This window comes from Ranitomeya variabilis, chromosome 8 (genome assembly GCF_051348905.1).
Source record: "Ranitomeya variabilis isolate aRanVar5 chromosome 8, aRanVar5.hap1, whole genome shotgun sequence".
Lineage (NCBI taxonomy): Eukaryota > Metazoa > Chordata > Amphibia > Anura > Dendrobatidae > Ranitomeya > Ranitomeya variabilis.
In genome coordinates this window covers 40897624-40921019 of record NC_135239.1, presented here as the reverse complement: position 1 = coordinate 40921019, position 23396 = coordinate 40897624, and the positions used below count along the sequence as shown (strand labels likewise).

The 23396-nt window shown below is 44.2% G+C and overlaps 1 protein-coding gene across 1 annotated transcript in view; it reads left to right on the top strand.

Annotated features, from left to right (window-relative positions):
* The first annotated feature begins 5056 nt into the window (after positions 1-5056).
* LOC143788898 (histo-blood group ABO system transferase 1-like) overlaps positions 5057-23396 on the top strand; it is a 72507-nt gene continuing 54167 nt past the window's right edge. Inside the window, exon 1 of the mRNA XM_077278827.1 lies at positions 5057-5167. Within this exon, the coding sequence (XP_077134942.1) occupies positions 5103-5167 (65 nt within the window). The 5' untranslated portion in view covers positions 5057-5102. The remainder of the gene's footprint in view (positions 5168-23396) is intronic.

Genomic DNA, 23396 nt, shown 5'->3' with positions numbered 1-23396 from the left:
ACCCTTCCTTGTGCGCCTCGACACAAATCTTACTCCAGTCATGGACTGGAGTAGGATCTGTCTCATAGAGAATGAAGAAACTCGTCAAGAATTTGATGAGCGGGAGGTGCCACACCTTGTGGCATCGTTCCGCCCCAGATATACAGACTTTGACAGTTGAGTAAAAAATGACGTGAAAATGCCCAAAACCAAAAAGTAACAACATAATGGGTATCACTTGTAAATTAATGGAGAGATAACTAAAATACAAAATGTTCACATTTCTGAAGTGTAACCATTCTTTGTAAGTGTCTTTTTTCTTTTTGAGAATTTTGATAATGACTGATCAATTCCGGCAGATAAAGAAGCAAATTTCCCTGATAATACATATTGCAACAAATTGGCTTATTTTCATGTGCACTATTGATTTGAGATAAAAATTTAAATGACGGTTATGCTTTAAGCATCTCCTGATGGAAAATTGTCCACTAGCACCGCCGCTTCAGGAAAAAGACTGCTGACTTTTTCCTAAGGGTATATGCACACGTTGCGGATTTTGCTGCCGATTTTTCCACAGCGGATTTGGAAAATCCGCAGTGCAAAACCGCTGCGGTTTTCACTGCGGATTTTTACGCGGTTTCTTCTGCGGATTCCTCTGCGGGTTTTCAACTGCACTTTCCTATTGGTGCAGGTTGAAAACCGCTGCGGAATCCGCAGAAAGAAGTGACATGCTACTTCTTTTTTTCCCGCAGCATTTCCGCGCGGAATTTTCCGCAGCATGTGCACTGCGGATTTTGTTTTCCATAGGTTAACATTGTACTGTACACCGCATGGAAAACTGCTGCGGATCCGCAGCGTCAAATCCGCTGCGGATCCGCAGCAAAATCCGCAACGTGTGCACATAGCCTAAAGCGGATACACCTAGGAAAACCTTGCGGGTCTGCCAGTGTTTCACAGACATCATGTGGACATGTACTTGTGGAATTTAAGGAGTTTTGGTTTCCTGGAGCACTTTTGAGAAGTTTTTCAAGAATTTTTACTGGCTTTTTTCCTGAATCTTTTTTTGCAGCCTTTTTGATTTTCAGATGCCTACTCGCACACGACGTCTTTAAAGCAAAGAGAAACACGGATGTGTGAAACCAGTCTTAGAAAGAAATCAGATATCTGTGCTTCAAAGTCTGAACATGGACCACAATTCCCCGAGGAACCCCAAGTCTCCTGACGATAAACAAACAGACTCACAGGCATGTGTAAGGCACGTACCTTGAGTCAGTTGGATTCTGACTGGTACCACACTGGTCATTGGTTGTGTCTGGTTTTTCAGCTCAACTCATTTACCTGAATCCTCCCATGACAATATAGTATAATGTGCTGGATAATCTTGAGTCTATAAAGTTACATCGCCAGTTCCAAACATGAATTTTGTAGATTTATTATCAAATCCAATAAAAACGCTAATAAACACTTACAAAGCATTTACAACACATTCACTTCCTACTCATGTCTTCATTAAAAACTCCTGAACACGCCACTTCCTATACAGTCCGACTCCAAACGGTCTGTGCTTGACTACTAGTGATGAGTGAATATACTCGTTACTTGAGATTTCTCGAGCACGCTTGGGGGTCCTCCGGGTATTTTTTAGTGCTCGGAGATTTAGTTTTTCTTGCCGCAGCTGAATGATTTACATCTGTTAGCCAGCATAAGTACATGTGGGGGTTGCCTGGTTGCTAGGGAATCCCCACATGTACTTATGCTGGCTAACAGATGTAAATCATTCAGCTGCGGCAAGAAAAACTAAATCTCCGAGCACTAAAAAATACTCGGAGGACACTCGGGCGTGCTTGAGAAATCTCGAGTAACGAGTATATTCGCTCATCACTATTGACTACTCGTCGGAATATAGCACCCAACAAAAACATGAAAACATAAAAACATGTACTGTAGATGCACATATAACCTCTTACAAACATACACGAGCAAAAAGTAAAAATAATGTTAATATTAATAGTTAGCATGTGACACACAAATAGAGGTTATTTGTCATTTATAATTATAAAATTATAGTAAGGGAATAATTTAAGAAAAAAAAGCATTATACAGGATAATGCATCATATATAAATTCCCCGATCAAAAATACGACATCAAATCATATCTGTGGTTTATAACCGTGGGGTACAGATACGGACTGGGGCTGAAATTCAGCCCTGGCATTTGAAATCACACAGGCCCATGTTGTCCCCATCCCCATGAACCAGATGGGATATATTATTACTAATATTACCCTGGATGGAAGAAAGGAAGATTTTCTACAAGACCAATATTTCTAATGATACCTGTGGCCTGTTGGGGTAAGTGACGGAGTCAGTGACTTTGTGCTCCATCACAACTCTTAACAGTATGGGTGTCTTGAGAACACCGATTCTGTTAACAATGTAGCAGACAAGGCGGCCCATGACCAGACAGGCCCTTCTGGTATTTGCCAGAATTGCCAGATGGCCAGTCCGGCCCTGGTGGGGTATCTAGTTCCCAAGATGAAGATCCAGTAAGTCTCATGACTAAGCAACAAAAGAGGCAAGGAAAAGCCACAGTTTAAAGACACACAGACTTTCTTTTGAAACTTGAAGAATAAAAATAAGCAAAAGCATCTAGTCTACGGTTCAGACTTTTCCTTCTTAACACCTTTTTATAGCATTAAATCAACAAGTGTCCAAATATCACAGGGGCACTTCATGCATAATGCAACAGCTAGTCCCATATAAGTATATACAGGGCAAAGAAGAGATCCCACAGGAATAAAGATAAATCATTTAATTTTATTAAGCAATTATTTAAAAGACAAGAATTAAATAGCAGGAATGCTGAAATTGGGGACGCCAAGCATTATATCAAAACTATGAGGACCGAAAAATAAATAATACTAGCTGCACAAGGAGAAATTATATCAGATGGGTATGAATCCAGCAATAACCTATAATAGGTATGCAGCCATAGTATAAATCAATGTACATGAATACAATGAGAACTGCCAACAATGAGCCTCCCTCGGCAGGGAGACTCGGACCAATTTTTCATACGTTAAGTGTGACCCCAGCCTAAGACTGATTGTGGTGAAATATGTGTATATATATATATTTATATATATATATATATATATATATATATATATATATATATATATATATATATATATATATATATATATATATATATATAAAATATGTGTGCAGTGGACTATGTATAGAGTTATTGTGTCACTGGCAATGATGTAACATCTGTCTTGAAAAGCTGCATGTCGCACCCAGGTGTTAATATGTACTTTCCTGGGACAAGTCGAATTCTGTCTCCAATCTCACCAAGGGGTCCTGCTGGAAGCCGAGAAGAAAGGTAACATTTGGCACCTCCTAGCTCTTGGAAGAGAGATGTTAATTATGACCTGATAGTATCTCTGGGAGAGCTGTTACACAAAGGATCTCAAGAAAAAATAATATATTCATTGGGGGCGTGGCCGTGGTCCAATAAAAAAACAAGCAGTTATGATATTAATCTGAGGGGCTGGTCTAGTAACCTGACCTCCAGAAGGTATAAAGTAGACCCGATACCTAAAAAACGTGTTCACATGTGAGGGCAGCCTGAGAAGCTTATGTGTTCCACCAACTCCATTCACCCCCCCTCCCTCAGGGAGCAGAAAGCAAACTACCAGTTAGATGATTTCTGTAAGTTTCTCCTGTTTATTTTTATACTGTTTTGCATAAGTTGTATGTCTTTTTATTATCATATTTTATACCTTTTCTTACTGTAAGCACTGAACCTTTTGTTATTAAAGTATAAAACTTTAACAAGTTGAACCTTGAATGTTCTAAAAGAATCCATAGCCTAAGGTGTGTGAGCCTTATGAGTGGTAGACATTATTAGTATTAATATTTCTGGGACTCATCGCCCATGTATTCGATGAGTGGTGGCAGCGCGTATGAGCGGGTGTGTGGCCTGGGTCGGTGTGTGATTTATGCTCCCTTTACAGCATAGGACAGAGGTTGAATGCTGGACTGAGAGTGGGGAGATAGATTAACCCTTGCAGGCACAACCCAAGTCACGTGCTGAGAGCGGGCACGTGACGAATTAGTTACACCACGGAGAAGAGATCCGTGACACTGATCATTAGTGATGAGCGAGTATACTCGTTGCTCGGGTTTTCCCGAGCATGCTCGGGTTGTCTCTGAGTATTTGTTAGTGTTCGGAGATTTAGTTTTTGTTGACTCAGCTGGATGATTTGTGGCTACTAGACAGCTTGATTACATGTGGGGATTCCCTAGCGATTCTTAATTCTCTGGTAAAATCTCTCTTAAGTGAATGTACATTTTCCCATTATTAATGTATGGAAAGATGGCTGTGATCAATGAGAAGAATAACAGAGCTGCAATAGCTTAAACGATGATTAGATCAAAACTAAAGCAAGAAGTCAAGGAAATAATCCAGTTCTTGAATCAGGGTCTCTGCACTCATTTTACGCTGCCCTCAGAGTGAAAAACAAAAAGCTGGCAAATTCCTTTTATATCTAATGAATGTAACTAATATTAAATCCATGGGAATTTACCTTTAAAACAGCTGAATCTTAAACAAATAACCATATATTTGAATTAATTTGCTTTTATTATTGAAGTATACCAATTCACATATAGTTTATTATACAAATTACGTAGAGAAATGTCAGGATGTCCCACAAATGCTCAATCACACCAGTATATCACCGTGGACAATGTGTAGTCTATACATTTTGACCATAACATTTCCTGTAGGACCAGCACCTTTTGACGGGTAAGTTCGGTAGCAGTGACCAACACAGTCGGATGTCGCTAGAGGAGGTCAGGATAGAAATGTAACATTCACAATTTTATAAAATTTAGCAAGAAAGATATGAGAAAACCCAAAATGAAAAGTTGTCAATCAATTTATACTTTTGTAGGAGTAATAACAAAGGGACAGCACAATACAGACTTCGTCATCTATAGCTTCGTCCCTGCATATTTACAACTTTCAATAACAGTTTTCTTTTAATTCCCTCATTCACAGCATACAGAAATCCGAAATACAAGAACCACGTATTGATTGTTCACAGAAAGTGATGGAAAAGTCTATAGAACTGGAGCACTGTGAGAGGAAACTACTTCTGAACAGTGGAAATAACAGGTAAGTGCCACATTGGTATAATAACCTATATGTTGTAAATAAGTAATAAATAGTGTTGAGCGATACTTTCCGATATGCACAGGTATCGGTATCGGATTGGATCGGCCGATACCCAAAAAATATCGGATATCGCCGATACCGATACCCGATACCAATGCATATCAATGGGACACAAAATATCGGAATGGTTCCCAGGGTCTGAAGGAGAGGAAACTCTCCTTCAGGCCCTCGGATCCATATTCATGTATAAAATAAAGAATAAAAATAAAAAAATATTGATATACTCACCCCTCGGACGGCCCCTGGCTCTCACCGGTCCAAGCGTCTGCCTCGGTTCCTAAGAATGCAGCGTGAAGGACCTTCGATTGGTCGCGTGACCGCTCATGTAACCGCTCACGCGACCAATCACAAGCCGCGACGTCATCGCAGGTCCTACACTCACTGCATTCTTAGGAACGGAGGCTGCCGGTTACATTGCTAAGGTCCAGGGTCTGCCGGAGGGGTGAGTATATCCATATTTTTTATTTTTATTCTTTATTTTTTACATGAATATGGATCCCAGGGCCTGAAGGAGAGTCTCCTCTCCTCCAGACCCTGGGAACCATACACTGGGAACTTCCGATTCCGATTTCCGATATCACAAAAATATCGAAACTCGGTATCGGAATTCCGATACAGCAAATATCGGCCGATACCCGATACTTGCGGTATCGGAATGCTCAACACTAGTAATAAATGAATAAATTGCAAAAATTCAACTGACAATTTAATGTTACTGTCCCCACATAATTGTCAGATACTTTGGAGGCAAGAGACGTAGAGAGGTGTTAGACACTTAATATGGGAGCAATATGACTAACATTGCAATTGGAAGACCAATAGGACATACCAGTACGTCCAATGTCAGTAAGAAGTTAAACATCTCTCGAAAAAAATTGATGCCCTATACATGAGATAGGTGATAAATGTATAGTTTTTGGGGGTTTGATGGCTGGGAGCCCGCCGATCACGAGAACAATGAACCTGTGTCCTCTGAGTGAATGATCTGCTACCGGAAAGTGTGTGTAGTATGACTCCATAACTAAGCTGAGAGTGTAGGGCGCTTGAGACACTGTTTCTATGTACGTTAACTCAAGTGATATCTTTAGATAACTTGAACTTGACGGCAGGAGGCATGCATGAAGATTCCAGAATAAGATATATTTTCCAGCTGAATTATTGTAGTTCTGCAGACATACAGTAGGTAAAAAAGACTTTTCTGAACCAGAGCTGAAAACACACGGGCTTCTAAGATGGTTGACAGAAAGTGAATGAAGAAGGGAGGGGTTACTGACATCAGAGCTACACCAAAGACAGAGAGAGAGGAAGGACAAACTTCTAAAGAGGGCAAACCTTATTGCATAGCAACGAAACAGCACAATATAACAACACAATGATAATGCAATACTGTCTATTGATTCCCAAATCATGGGACATGATTGTGTGTACAGTACAGACCAAAAGTTTGGACACACCTCCTCATTTAAAGACTTTTCTGTATTTTCATGACTATGAAAACTGTACATTCACACTGAAGGCATCAAAACTATGAATTAACACATGTGGAATTATATACTTAACAAAAAAGTGTGAAACAACTGAAAATATGTCTTATATTCTAGGTTCTACAAAGTAGCCACCTTTTGCTTTGATGACTGCTTTGCACACTCTTGGCATTCTCTTGATGAGCTTCAAGAGGTAGTCATCGGGAATGGTTTTCACTTCACAGGTGTGCCCTGTCAGGTTTAAAAAGTGGGATTTCTTGCCTTATAAATAGGGTTGGGACCATCAGTTGTGTTGTGCAGAAGTCTGGTGGATACACAGCTGATAGTCCTACTGAATAGACTGTTAGAATTTGTATTATGGCAGGTCCTTCACCGCACACCAGCTATAGGAACCGAAGCGGCAGCATGCACCGGAGAGGCGGGAAGACTCCGGAGGCCATCGAAGGTGAGTATATCACTATTTTTTATTTTAATTCTTTTTTTTTGACCAATTATATGGTGCCCAGTCCGTGGAGGAGAGTCTCCTCTCCTCCACCCTGGGTACCAACCGCACATAATCTGCTTACTTCCCGCATGGTGTGCACAGCCCCGTGCAGGAAGTAAGCAGATCAATGCATTCCTAGGTGTGCGGAATCCCCGCAATTCCGCATTTTTAATGAACATGTTGCTTTTTTTTCCGCGATGCGATTTTTTCGCGGAAAAAAATGCAACATTTGCACAAAAAATGTGGGATACACTGTAAATAATAGGAGGCATATGTTAGCGTTTTTTTCGAGTTTTTATCACGTTTTTATAGCGAAAAAACGCGAAAAATACTGAACGTGTGCACATGGCCTCAAACATGTCCAGATGGCAAAGTTTACATGAGCCTACATGAAGTCTGGGTCATGAAGTACAAAGGGAAAGTGAATTACTGCAATTAGAAGATGTTGAAACTGAATTATTCATTTAGTGTTTAGCGGCTCTGATTGTGCTTGATTATTTTATTTATTCAGTTTTATATATATTTAATGATGTATTGTAATTTTACTTAACTACCGTATTTTTGGGATTATAAGACACACTTTTCCCCCAAATGTGGGAGGAAAATGTGACTGTGTCTTATAATCCGAATGAAGGTTACCGGGGTGAGGCAGCGGCTGCAGTTAAGCAGGGTCACAAGAGTCAGGGTCACTGCTGCAGGAGGCCGGCAGCAGCAGGAGTAGGACAATTCTGCGGGTCCATGGCTGGGAGATGGGGGTGTCCTGATGCTGCGAAGCTGCGGACCCTGGGTCCTTAGAAAACGTTGGCATTGAGCGTAGTCCCCGCACTTTCCTATTGATTTCCCTACAGGGGAAATGCAAGGGAAAACTTCAAAGTAATACACCTGGGTAAGGAATATGAAAAAGGCATATACAGAATGGGAGGAATAGGTCTATGTAGCAGTATATGGGAAAAAGGCTTGGGTATACTAATAGATCACAGACTGAACATGAGTCAACAGTGTGATGCAGCAGCAAAAGAGGCAAACACAATTCTGGGTTGCATTAACAGAAGCATAGAGTCTAGATCATTTGAAGTAATTACCCCCCCTCTACTCCTCTTTGGTCAGACATCATCCGGAATACTGTGTCCAGTTTTCGGCACCACATTTAAAAAAAAGAAATTGAAAAACTGGAGCAAGTTCAGAGAAAAGCAACCAGAATGGTGAACGGTCTGCAAACAATGTCCTATGAGGAATGGTTAGAGGATTTGGGAATGTTTAGCTTGCAAAAGAGAAGACTGAGAGGAGACTTAATAGCTGTATACAAATATCTGAAGGGATGTCACACTGTAGAGGGATCAGCTTTACTTCCATTTGCACAAGGAAAGACTATAAACAATGCGATGAAACTGAAATGGAGAAGATACAGATTAGATATTAGAAAAAAAATGTTTTCACAGTGAGGGTGATCAATGAGTGGAACAGGCTGCAACGAGAGGTGGTGATGAATCCTTCTTCAATGGAAGTCTTCAAACAAACACTGGACAGACATCTGTCTGTGATGATTTAGTGAATCCCGCTTTGAGCAGGGGGTTGGACCTGATAACCCAGGAGATCCCTTCCAACTCTAACGTTCTATGTATGACTCCGCTCAATACTGTAATTTTCTGCCCGGGCTTGCAACCTTGCAACGTCGGGACACCTCCTCCTCCCAACCAAGCCATCGCAGCCTCGCAGCGCCGGGACCTCCAAACTTCTTTAGAAACTCACTCTTGCGTGCTCATATACATTTTGCCATCTGGCCATGTTTGACACATACACACACCCTCCGATAGCAGATCATTCACTCGTAGGACATGGTATTTTTTTTTTTTTTTTAAAGAGAGAAGGTGGCGCTCACCACATAAAAACACTTTTTACTCAGGTCCTTTTGAAACATGCAGGAAGGGAGAGGGAGATAGAGGGTGCGGCTGGTCAGATGCTTCCACGGATCTCTATGCACAAATCGTCTGACCAGCCGCACCCATTCTCTCCCTCTTCCTGCCTGCCTGCATGTTTTAAAAGGACCTAAATAAAAAGTGTTTTAACGTGGTGAGTGCCACCTTCTCTTTTTTTGTGGACTATTTTATATTTTTTGCTTCCCCATTCAGGTGACTTAAAAGCAGGACACCACCTGTTAGGTGTCGAGTTCCCACCGCTGCACAGGGGGAATCTCGAACCACCTCCGCTGCGGTCTCCCATTCTCCTCCAGCCACAGTGGAGTCTGCTCAATGGAGACGTTGGTCCCAGCGTCTGGCTCGGGCTGATACTCTGCGCTTTGTTACTGCTGCTCTTCCAGGCTTAGCCATTGTAGCCAGTAATGGTCTGCGGCGAACAGACGTCTCTTGGACTAAGTTCTGCTTTTTCCCTTCTGAGCATGCCCAAGGGAGGACCTCTCATTGGAGGTCGGGGGTCACATGCTCAGGTACTATAGCAGCTCCCGTTGGATCACTAGGAAGGTCCTTGTCTGCTGCAGCTATAAAAGGTTTGCATGGTCGCACGGCCATGCGCTAGTGTCAACCTATGTTATGAGCTTGCTACCTTGTGGTCATGTCTGCATGTGGTTAGGGTTGGCTGAAATAAGCCCCTAGAATACCGGCACCTCCGGTGAGGAGTTTTGTGTGTGTGAATTCAGGGCTGGCGTATAGCCACTAGAATTCCAGCTCCACTGGAGAGGAGTTGTTCGTGTGCTATGCTGACTGCATGACCACTGTCATGTCACTGTCACAATTTCAGGTTTTTTTTTTAAGTATATTACTCCACATGTGTTAATTCATAGTTTTGATGCCTTCAATGTGAATGTACAATTTTCATAGTCATGAAAATGCAGAAAAACCTTTAAATGAGAAGGTGTGTCCAAACTTTTGGTCTGTACTGTATATATTTATATTGGTATATGGTCTCCACCCTGGTATGTGCTGCGCCCATCCTGCGCTCCTATTCTGTCATGTGCTGCTCCCATCCTCCGCCCCTTCTGTCATGTGCTGCTCCCATCCTGCGCCCCCATCCTGCACCCCCTTTGCTGTCATGCACTGCTCTCATCCTGTGCCCCCATCGTGTCATGTGCTGCTCCCATCCTGCACCCCCATTCTGCCATGTGCTGCTCCCATTCTGAGCCCCCATTCTTCCATGTGCTGCTACCATCCTGCGCCCCCTTCCTGTCATGTGCAGCCCAATCTTGTCATGTGCTCCCATCCTGTGCCCCAATCCTGTCATGTGGTGCTCCCATCCTGCATCCCCATCCTGTCATGTGGTGCTCCCATCCTGCATCCCCATCCTGTCATGTGCTGCTCCCATCCTGTGCCCCCATTCTGGTATGTGCTGCCCCCATCCTGCGCCCCCATTTTGTAATGTGCTGCACCCATCCTGCGCACCCATCCTGTCATGTGATGCTGTTATACTGCGCCCCCATCCTGTCATGTGCTGTTCCCATCCTGCACCCCATTCTGTCATGTGCTGCTCCCATCCTGCGCTCCCATCCTGTCATGTGCTGCTCCCATCCTGCACCCCTGTCCTGTCTTGTGCTGCTTTCATCCTGCACCCCCATGCTGACATGTGCTGCTCTCATCCTGCGCCCTCATTCTGTCATGTCTGCTCCCATCCTGCGCCCCCATTCTGTCATGTGCAGCTCCCACTACTCCCATCAGCTCTTTCCACATATTCTTGATTGGATTGAGGTCTGGACTTTGATTTGGCCATTCTAACACCTGGATACATTTATTTGTGAACCATTCCATTGTAGATTTTGCTTTATGTTTGGGATCATTGTCTTGTTGGAAGACAAATCTCCATCCCAATCTCAGGTCTTTTGCAGACTCCAACAGGTTTTCTTCAAGAATGGTCCTGTATTTGGCTCCATCCATCTTTCCATCAATTTTAACCATCTTCCCTGTCGCTGCTGAAGAAAAGCATGCCCAAATCATGATGCTGCCACCACCATGTTTGACAGTGGGGATGGTGTGTTCAGGGTGATGAGATGTGTTGCCTTTACGCCAAACATATGGTTTGCAGGACCTCAATCACCCCCTTGAACCGGAAGTAAAGAACGGCCTGAATGTGTCCAATTGTTTAGCACAGTGATGAGGGGAGGCAGAGGCTGCAGTCAGAGACTAAAACTAGTGATTTACTAACTGTTTCCCCGTAGTTTTGTGCTGTTTGATCGGTGCAGGATTCTCATCCACATACAGCACCAACCAGAGAGCTCAGGGCTTGGGAACACAGTCGCTAAATCACAAGCTGTGTTCTCTGACAGGCGGCTTCCAGTCATTACTACTGTAACAAATCCAGGCTGGGACTGACCCCTGACCCCTGACCCCATCCCCCAGTGAAGACTTTATACACATATACTGTACCTCTTGCATGTAACACACAGGTACAATACACAGACACACATCTACTATATAATTGTCTTAGGGTCACTTCCGTCTGTCTGTCTGTCACAGATATTCATTGGTTGCGGCCTCTGTCTGTCATGGAATCCAAGTCGCTGATTGATCTCGCCAGCTGCCTGTCATGGCTGCCACGACCAATCAGCAACGGCCACCGTCCGAATAGTCCCTCCCTACTCCACTGCAGTCAGTGCCCGGCGCCCGCTCCATACTCCTCGCAGTCACCGCTCACACAGGGTTAATGCCAGCGGTAACAGACCGCGTTATGCCGTGGGTAACTCACTCCGTTATCGCCGCTATTAACCCTGTGTGACCAAGTTTTTACTATTGATGCTCCCTATGCAGCATCAATAGTAAAAAAATCTAATGTTAAAAATAATAATAAAAAAAAAAAATCATTATATACTCACCTTCCGCAGGTTTCGGTGGCAAGGATGGTTTGTGCGAAGGACCTGCCATGACGTCACGGTCATGTGACCGTTACGTCATGGCAAGTCCTTCTCGCGCAGGTGCGAAGAAGCTTCGGTACTATGGGACAAGCAGGAACAGCGTCAGGAGCACCAGGAGCAGGTGAGTATTTCATATTCACCTGTCCGCGTTCCATCCGCCGGGCGCCGCTCCGTCTTCCCGTCTTCTTGCAGTGACTGTGCAAGTCAGAGAGCGCGATGACGTATTAGTGTGCGCCGCCCTCTGCCTGAAAAGTCAGTGCGGAGAGACGGGACACTGAGGAGCAGCGACGAGAGGTGAGTATGTGATTTTTTTTTTTTATTGCAGCAGCAGCATTACATGTGGCACAATGCTGTATGGAGCATCTATGGGGCCATAAAGAACTGCATGGAGCATTATATGGGGCATCTATGGGGCCATAACTGCATGGAGCATTATATGGGGCATCTATGGGGCCATAACTGCATGGAGCATTATATTTGGCATCTATGGGGCCATAACTGCATAGAGCATTATATGGAGCATCTATGGGGCCATAAGTGCATGGAGCATTATTTGGGGCATCTATGGGGCCGTAAGTGCATGGAGAATTATATGGGGCATCTATGGGGCCATAACTGCATAGAGCATTATATGGAGCATCTATGGGGCCATAAGTGCATGGAGCATTATTTGGGGCATCTATGGGGCCGTAAGTGCATGGAGCATTATATGGGGCATCTATGGGGCCATAACTGCATAGAGCATTATATGGGGCATCTATGGTGCCATAACTGCATGGAGCATTATATGGAGCATCTATGGGGCCATAAGTGCATGGAGCATTATATGGGGCATCTATGGGGCCATAACTGCATGGAGCATTATATGGGGCATCTATGGGGCCATAACTGCATGGAGCATTATATGGGGCGTCTATGGGGCCATAACTGCATGGAGCATTATATGGGGCATCTATGGGGCCATAACTGCATGGAGCATTATTTGGGGCATCTATGGGGCCATAACTGCATGGAGCATTATATAGAGCATCTATGGGGCCATAAGTGCATGGAGCATTATATGGGGCATCTATGGGGCCATAAGTGCATGGAGCATTATATGGGGCATCTATGGGGCAATAACTGCATGGAGCATTATATGGGGCATCTATGGGGCCATAAGTGCATGGAGCATTATATGGGGCATCTATGGGGCCATAACTGCATGGAGCATTATACTACGTGACTGGGCAAAATACTACGTGACTGGGCAATATACTACGTGACTAGTCAAAATACTACGTGGACATGCATATTCTAGAATACCCGATGCGTTAGAATCGGGCCACCATCTAGTAATACATAAATGTATAGTATATCACATATGCACTGGTGTTTATTATACATGAGCATATTCTATATGTGTGTCTTATATATAGGTATGTACTGTGAGTGCATTGATATAGGAAGCTACATCATTTTTGCCTACTACTAGTTTTGAAAAATATCCCCAGAGTGTTTAAGCCCTTAATGAAATATGACATACTGGGTAAGTCATATGATGTTTTCTCCCTGACCTTGATGCTGGCTCGCAAGCTGATCCCGCATCTTTCCTGGAAAATGATGGCAGCAATATTCAGCCATCATCTGTCACTAACAGTTAAACACTGCTGTGGGTCTGTGACAGTAGCATTTACAGCGTGTTGGCAAGGGAGAGTGCTGTTCTATGCGCCCATGGCACTCTTGTGACGTGATCGTGGGGAACTGATGTTTTGCCATGATAACCAGAGGCCTGTTGACGGCCTGTGCCAGTAATGACAAATTCCTGTGAAAACCAGCCTTTAGCTGACTTTCATAGGAGATCGTGATTTTTGCAATACTGAGAAATATTGTGGCACTGCTAAATATAGCACAAGTGATCGGATTATTGCGGGTTTAAGCCCCCTAAGAGGACAAACAAATGCAGAGAAAAATACAAGAAAAATGCTTTGAAAAATATGAAAAAAAAAATATAAAAAATCAAAGTACCAGAATTGCGGTTTCTCATCAGCCACAACAACATAAGAAAATGTAATAAGAGTGGAAGGTTCGAGGGGTGGAGGTGGATCTGGTTAGAGGCTGGGCAGAGTCTTAAGGGGCTCGAAAATTTTACCAGTATGGGGCCCTGAAATTCCTAGTGGCAGCCCTGTTCCCAAGATTTGGAGATAACCCAAAAATCAAAGTAAGGACTGCTACTTTTGTTTTGTCAAACTAAAGGGCTTTTCTATAAAGAACAAACATAAGATTAATTACCTTGAACTTGAATCTGCGATTAGGCCAGTTTGACATGATGGTACCTTGCCAGTTCCTGTACCACCATTGTCTGGATTGGATGAACATGAAGTAGAATATGAAGATTATGGAGCTGAAGCTACTGGCAAAAACAAGGAAACCTCAAGTCAAGATGAGTATGTACCTGATGAAGCAGCCGAGCAGCCAGAATGCTTTACTCAACATGAATTAAATGATCTCATCAGAGACCTTTCATTGTCAAAAGATAAAGCCTAACTTCTTGCATCCTAGTTGAAACCAAAGAATCTTCTTCATGATGATGTCAAAGTGTATTATTACCGAAACAGAAGTAACACTAACACAATTTTTCACAGTTGATGGACCAATGGTGTACTGTAACAATGTGAACAGCCTCTTTGAAGAACTGAATCAAGAGTATTTTGTTGCAGATTGGCGATTGTTTATTGACTCATCCCAGAGAAGTTTGAAAGCAGTGCTGCTTCACAATGGAAATATGAAACCATCAATCCCTATTGCACACTCATGTCATCTAAAAGAAAGTTATGAAAATCTGTCAGTTGTTTTGGATTCTATACAATATAAGCATCATCAATGGAATATCTGTTGAGATTTAAAAGTGATTGGTCTGCTAATGGAATGCAAGGAGGTTTCACAAAATATTGTTGCTTCTTGTGTTTATGGGACAGTAGAAATACAGTAGAGCATTAGGTTCATCGTGATTGGGGACAGAGAAACATCCATGCTCCAGGTAGAGAAAATGTTCAGCATAATCCTTTAGTTGCTCCAACAAAAATCTTTCTTCCTCCACTACATATAAATTTGGAACACCACCATATAGAAAAAGATGATACTCTAGTCCAAATTATTCTAAAAATCCAAGATTTTATTATTAAAATTACAGACAAGGGTAAGAGGGAATGAAACACATAACCATAACCCTAAAAAAATGCTGTGCAAAAAGTAAGGGAGCACGTCTCCCTGGGCATCTACTACTAGGCATATAATACTGGTGACTGGCCTCTCTCAATAATACTATACATCTACCAAAATATATAGAAAGCCAGTCCTCTGTAGATCACCCACTATCCACCATGATCACACCTCAGAATAGCTGAACTTGATTTATCATTGATATTACCTTAGAGTCAATGTGGTCAGGATGTCGAAAGAGCGTGCGCCCACCCCAACGCGCGTTTCAGTGAAGCACCTTCGTCAGGGGGCATGTGAACTAATAACGCTGTGAGTTTAAAAAGGCTGAGCCCGGAAACACATCGCGCATGAGACCGGAAGTAGTCCTCCGTCACCATGACACCCACGGCGCCCGCCGGTAACAAATAAATTTGGGATTGATTAAAAACTTTGTAAAAGCCATGGCAAAGACAAATTCACAAGGGTTCCAGTACATTTCACAGAAATTCTCCAGCATTCTGAGTGGGCCCTAACCAGACTAACCAGGTAACCTTGATTACAACTGGGTGACGCACCCTAAATAGTGGAGGAGAACCTCAGCAGATGACCGCACTGTTACTGAAGATAATCTCTATATAAAGACCAACATGAATATTACCGCCATATGGTCAGTGGTAGATACCAGTCCTACAGAACATATACTGTAAGTGATCACTGCACAGTTACAGATAATGGGTGCAGAGAAAACGCCAAAGCACTCACCAATCTTGCAGTTCAATGATTCTTTATTGCTTCATACAAAACAGTCTTCACGGCATGGGGGAAGGAGGAACAAAGTGCAGGAGTTGCACTCCTGCACTTTGTTCCTCCTTCCCCCGTGCCGTGAAGACTGTGGGGACCAAGACAAGTTTTGGGCACCACACATAGTGTGCAAAGCATGTATCGAATTATTACGAAAATGGAGCAAAGGACAAAGAAAAAGCTTCAAATTTGGTGTTCCAATGGTGTGGAGAGAGCCAAAAAAATCATCATGATGACTGTTATTTATGGTAAACACAGGTACAGGCACATCTTCACAATGAGGGACAGGCCTTCTTGCAGATTCCATGTTACTCCCATTTTCGTTTCTTATGCTTATTGAATCCTTGCACTTGCACTGCACAGAAATAACAGCCATCATGATGATTTTTTGGCTCTCTCCACACCATTGGAACACCAAATTTGAAGCTTTTTCTTTGTCCTTTGCTCCATTTTCGTAATAATTCGATACATGCTTTGCACACTATGTGTGGTGCCCAAAACTTGTCTTGGTCCCCAAGCATAACCCCAAAATAGGCAAAATACACTTTTTTTACGAAGTCTGTTATGTTTCTTCTATGTTTTGGCAGTGTGTATTCACCACAAATGTAACAGAATGAGTCTGGATCGTTAAGACAACTTCTTCTTGATGAGTTCATGCTTTTCACTGGAAAACAGACAACAACATAAAGTTAGTGCAAAAATCAAGCTATGAACAAACTTTTAGAACACTAATTAACACAAAACTATATTGAGAACTGCTCAGTTCAAGTACTAATCCAAAGAAATTAATGAGATGATGCGTCGCATTTACCAACAAGTGCTATAAATAAGATACCAAAAATGTCAAAAACTTGAGCCAGTCTGGCAAAACTGATGACATATTCAGAATCAGCACCCCAAAAATACCCCAAATTCATTAAAATATTTTGGACACCAGAAAATTTTTTTTTTTTTGTTGACCTGTGTTATCGACCAATACCTCACATATTTATATGTATTTTGTGCACTTTATTTTTTAGGGTGCAGCCCAGCACGTTGGGTCTTGTATACAGGGTTGTTCACATGGGAAGCATTGAGAGAGTGCTGGCCAGCCCGCTTAATCGAAAAGTATGTGTGACTAATAGGCTGTGAACCAGACACTATGCATTACCTGCATGTGAACAGAGCCCTATACAGGCCTTTATTGTGCTAACATATACTAAGCAGTCACCCCCTCCATTAATTGGTAGACTGTGAGTGGCTGTCTATTTAGTATTTTGCACCTGTGTTGCCAACATCTTTGTTGCATGGGCTGGCTGCATCTTGTAGTGCATTTGTTCAGAGACTGGAGGTAAGCGGTGCTGCACCTTTTTCAGCTGTATTTTTGAATTTTTGGAGGATTTTCAGTCCTCTTTTGTGGCTTTGTTACTAGGTTAATGAATGATTACACTTACCTGTAATTAAATTCTTATAGTCTAAACTTTAGCATTGCTCTTAAGTAGTGATGAGCGAGCATGCTCGCCACGACTCGGTACTCGCCCGAGCATCTCACTGCTCGAGATGCTTGGAGCTCACCGAGTATTTCCGGGGTTTGCTCAGCGGAAGCTCAGGTCCCCTCCCGGCATGTTTGGCGCTCTTTAGAGAGCCAATGAACATGCAGGGATTGTCTGCCACACACTGTAGTGTCGCAGCCATGTTGGTTGTGGCATTACAGTGATTGGCTGGCCGCACAGCGTCATCAGGTCTATATCAGACCTGGCACCGCCATCAGGGGCGTACCTACCGCGGTCGCAGAGGTCGCCATTGCGACCGGGCCCGGCAGGTCAGGGGCCCAGGCAGTGGCGTATCCAGGGGGGGCAGCCGGCAGGGGGGCGCAGTCGGGCCGCCTAATTCGGCGGTCCGCAGTGTCTCCCCCGGCGGCTGCATTCTGCCGCCCCCGGTCTAGGAGTCGGCTGTTCTCTGTGCCGACTGTCAAGCTGACAGCCGGCACAGAGAAGCTGCAGAGCGCCGGCTCCCAAAATGTGTGGACGTACCGCATATGGGCCCGGAGGTGGAGGGGGGCCCCTGCATGTTGGCTGCGGCTGGCAGGAAGAAATCCCTGCAGATCCGCTGCCTACAAGAGAAAATAGCTGCGGAGCTGCAGCGATCTGTATTCCTGCTTCCTGCCCGCGCTTCCTCTCACACAGACAGCGCCGCTGGATGACGTCATCATTCAGCGTCTGGCTGTGTCAGAGGAAGATGCTGCAGCAGAGCGCGAGGAGAGGTGAGAGGGCTGGTGTGTGTGTGTGTGTGTGTGTGTGTGTGTGTGTGTGTGTGTGTGTGTGTGTGTGATATCTTTAGTATGTGTGTGTGTGTGATATCTGTAGTGTGTGTGTGTGTGTGATATCTGTAGTGTGTGTGTGTGTGATATCTGTAGTGTGTGTGTGTGTGTGATATCTGTAGTATGTGTGTGTGTGTGTGTGTGTGATATCTGTAGTATGTGTGTGTGTGTGTGTGTGTGTGTGTGTGTGTGTGTGATATCTGTAGTGTGTGTGTGCGTGTGCGTGTGCGTGTGTGTGTGTGTGTGTGAGGCAGGGGCGTAATTACCACAGTCGTATGTAGCCAAGATATGCAATTCTGTTCATGCTGATCTTAATGAACATGAAAAAATACTAGTTATAATCATTTACTTGGACAGGAGAGATTTTGGTAGGGGGTAAATAAAATAAATGTACACATTTCGTGGCGATCCCAAAAACTAAAAGACAGATAATGCTACAGCAGTTCTCCTGCACAGTGGCGCTCCTAACCATCCTGTGTGTGTGTGTGCCCTGCACATCAGGTGGCCGAAACATTGATGCGTACAATAAATTTATAAAGTGGCCGGAATGTTAAAGGGGAGGTTAATGTCTGGTGACTAGGGGCACCACTACTGGCTCCGACCGATCACTAGAATGGGGATCATGAGCTCCTTATTCCTCATCACTGCACAATTGCAGTGCTCTTCCCTCTCAGGGGACGCTTAATTTCTTGACTGTCTCTGAGGCCGCTTCAGTCCTCATCCGTCTCTGTGGATGCTTCCTTCCTTGTCCCTGTCTGGGGATGCTTCCTTCCTTGTCCCTCTCTGGAGGCTCTTCCTTTCTTGTCCCTCTCTGGGGGTGCTTCCATCATTGTCCCTCTCTGGGGGTGCTTCCTTCCTTGTCCCTCTCTGGGGGTGCTTCCTTCCTTGTCCCTCTCTGGGGGTGCTTCCATCCTTGTCCCTCTCTGGGGGCCCTTCCTTCCTTGTCCCTCTCTGGGGGCCCTTCCTTCTTTGTCCCTCTCTGGGGGCCCTTCCTTCCTTGTCCCTCTCTATATGTGTGTGTGTGATATCGTAGTGTGTGTGAGGCAGGGGCGTAATTACCACAGTCGCAGCAGTCGCCGCTGCGAGCGGCTCTGGCAGGTCAGGGGCCCGTGTGTCCCCTTGAGCCTGTCTCCCTTGTCCCCTTATGCTTGTGTCCCTTGTCCCCATGTGCCAGTCTCCCTTGCCCATTAGTCCCTGTGTGTCCCCATGTGCCTGTCTCCTTTGTCCCCTTGTACCAGTCTCTCTTGCCCACTAGTCCCTGTGTGTCAGTCTCACTTTCCCACTTGTCCCTGTGTCCCCTTGTGCTTGTATCCCTTGTCCACTAGTCCCCGTGTGCCCCTTGTGTCAGTCGCCTTTGCCCACTTGTCCCTGTGTGCCCCTTGTGTCAGGCTCCCTTGCCCACTAGTCCCCTTGTGTCAGTCTCTCTTGTTCCCTTGTGTCAGTCTCCCTTGCCCACTAGTCCCCTTGTAACCTTCTCCCCTGCCTCCTAGCCCCCATGTGTCCCCTTGTGCCTGTCTTCATTGCTCCCTAGCCCCCCTATGTTACCCTTGTGCCTGTCTCCCCTAGCCCCCTTGTGCCCTCTCCCCTGCCCCCTCGTCACCATTTGCTCGTGTCTTTCTCACTGCCCCTGTATGGAGGGGCTGCATTATACTATGAGGGGGGCTGCGTTGTATTCTATGGGGGTTGCATTGAGTTGTATGGCAGGGCTGCAGGGGGGGGCCCCATTTGGAAGTTCGCACCGGGGCCCATAACTTTGTAGTTACGCCACTGACCGCCATGCTTGTCACAGTCTACTCTGGAATCAAGCAGTGTAGGGAGAGCTGCTGCTGAGCTAGGGAGAGATTTGCTTGTTTCTTAGTTAGTGTAGGTATACCACAATATATTATACACATATCCATCTAAACGATCAGTTCTTCTGAGGATTAATCCAGCTGCATAGATATCAGTGCTAGGCAGGCAGGCAGTGTATGTGACAGACTGCAGTGCATATAGCAAGAGGGTCAATTCCAGTTCTGTCTGCTGCTGCTTTTACGGATATTTCTAGACATAGGCCCAGGTATCAGGGGCACGGAATAATTTTGTTTGGATCTTAGTCCTGATTATTTGCTTAAAAAGCAATCCAGAGAACGCTGTTTTTCTGCTCCATTTGCTTGTTTGCAGTGTACAATACAGCCACATATTTTCCATATTACAGCGCTAAAAATCCATCTATTTAAAACTGTGGTTTGTCCGTCACATGGATCACATATAAGTGCGCTCAAAATTCTGCAATTTCTGGCCTCCATTTAAATTTTGTTGCAGTGTGTTAGTGAAGTTATTGACACCAGTTTGCTGTTAAAAATAGTTACCTACAGGACAGCTATTTAAAACTGTGGTTTGTCTGTCACACAGATCACTTATAAGTTCCCTCCAAATTCAGCCATTTGTAGTGAACGTGGAAAATATTGTCCTCCATTTAATATGGGCAAGGCGTGTGGCAAGGGACGGGGATGGACGTGATGGTGCATGCAGAGGTCGAGGCCGTGGGCAAGCTGAAATTGTGCCACAACAAACACCCACATCTTCTCGTCCGACCATCCTATCCCAATTACTAGTGGACCGCAACACACCACTATTGAACCCAGAGCAGTGTCAAAAGGTTGGTTGGATAACAGATAATGCTTCCAGTTACTTTGCCACCACCACCACCCTGTCGTCCACGCGGTCAAGTCTCAGTAGCCGTGAGTCTGAACCGCATATTCCTCACCCTGATCCTCCTTCCTCCCACCATGCTGAGTGCCCGGAGACAACTGATCCCACACTTGGACACTCCGAAGAGCTGTTCACTTTTCCATTTATAGATTCGGGCCTGTCGCCCGGTCCACTTGAAGCGGGGCAGGAGGAGATCGCATGTAGCGATGCCCAATTATTTGAGCAGCCATGGTCACATGAAGGCGACGGTGGGAAAGTGTCTTAAAAGGTGGACGATGATGAGACACAATTGCCAGAAAATCAGGAGGAGGACCAGGGTGGGAAGTGGAAGACAAAGTGGTGGATAATATAGTAACTGACCCAACCTGGCAGGACGACATGCAGAGCGAGGACAGCAGCACACAGGGGGAGGGAGAAAGGTGTAGCACCCCAACAGGCAGGAAGAAGCAGTGTGGTGACCGCAGACAGAAGGCGGGCAACCGTTCCCCGTAACACCAACATGACAGAAGTTGCCAGTACAACTGTTAGGTCTTCCCGAGTCTGGTTGTTTTTAGTTTCAACATTTTTTATTTCTGAGAACATCATAGTAGACACAGATCATCATGTTCAAGGATCCCCTCGCAGGGGGAAATATGATAAAATAAGATGAGGAAAGTTACATTATCCTTGAAGATATTATATTATTTGTATAAATCCAGTTTACAACTATTTTAACTCAATTATATTCGGGTTAATGGAGGGGGGAAGGAAAAGGGGAAAAAAAGGGGGAGTACAGAGAACATTGAGTGTTTTTGATGAGAGTTAAGTTGACATGAGATACCAGACTGAATGAACCAAGAATTAAGGTTATCTTGACTTATAAGTATAATCGTGTGTTATGTAGCTAGAGACAATGTTCTGGAAAGGTTGTCGTCATTCTGAGCTTGGATCCAAAGATCCCATATACTCCAAAAAGTATCAATAGTGTCAGAGTTAGTAGCCTCATTTTTTTCATATAGCATTATTAAGTTAATCCTTCTCTTCACCTGGAGTATCGACAACATATTAGTTTTCCATTGTCTAGCAATATGGTTTCTGGTTGCCATAGAAATAAAATCAATAAGGCGACAAATTTTATTGTTAGCATTAATTGGTCTGTCTCCTAAAAGTAACACTGTCGGTGTTAGGAGCAATTCCTTATTTAGAACTGTATTAATTAGTTTTATTACATCTTTCCAGAGGGACTTTAGTATTGGACATGTCCACCATATATGAAGTGTATCTCCCGCATCGATGCATCCTCTAAAACATTTATTAGGGAATGAATGATAAATATTATGTAGATAGCTGGGAACATAGTGAATTCTAAGGAATAATTTAAGAGATGTCTCAGTTAATGAGATTTGGTTACTTGCCCTTAGGATATTTTCATAACATTTATACCATCATACCATTGATACCATCTTTGAGGTGTGAGAGAGATTCGAAGGTCTTCCTCTCATTGTTCTATGACCTTCAATTTCGCATCATCTCTTGTTTGATTGAATAAGGAATATAACTGTGATATGAGGCCATTTCCCAATGGGTCGTATAAACATTTTAATTCAAAACTTGTAGGTTTTGGATTTGGTGCATTGGTCATCAAAGTAAGTAAAAAATGGAAGACTTGTTCTAGTCTAAAATTTTCAGATGGTGGTACTTGATATTTTGAGATGAATTCTTGTTTTGACATTAAATGAAAATGGGAAGTTAAACGCTGTAGCCCGGTTAACTTGTTAGTCTGGTTGTTTTTTAAAGACTCTGCCGATAACCCCAAAAAGGCCATTTGCACCACATGCCAAGCCAGCATCAGCAGGGGTAGCAAAACTACCAGCCTGGCCTCCACCAGCTTGATCAGGCACATGGCAGCAAAGCACCCAACTTTGTGGGCTGAAACCCAGCATCCACAAACAGTGTCTGTGGGTGACACCATTGCTTCTGCTGTTGTGCATGCAAGCCAATCCCCTGTCCATGGTGCATGCCAAGATGCCTCCTGCCCCACATCTGTCATTGCACACACTCAGCTAGCACCATCAGCAAGCAAGTCCACGTCCTTGTCCTACTGCAGCGTTCAGTTGTCCATACCCCAGGCCTTGGAACACAAGCGCAAATACGCAGCCAACGCACCACAGGCCACATTACTGAATTCATACATTTTGCGACTGCTTGCGCTTGAAATGTTGCCTTTTAGGCTCATGGAGATAGAAGCTTTTCGCAACCTGATGGTGGTGGCAGTCGCCTGGTACTTGGTCCCCAGCCGCCACTATTTCTCCTGGTGTGCCATCCCCGAATTACACAAGCACGTGTCCCACAAAATTAGCCGTGCCCTCAACAGTGCATTTACTGGGAAAGTCCAC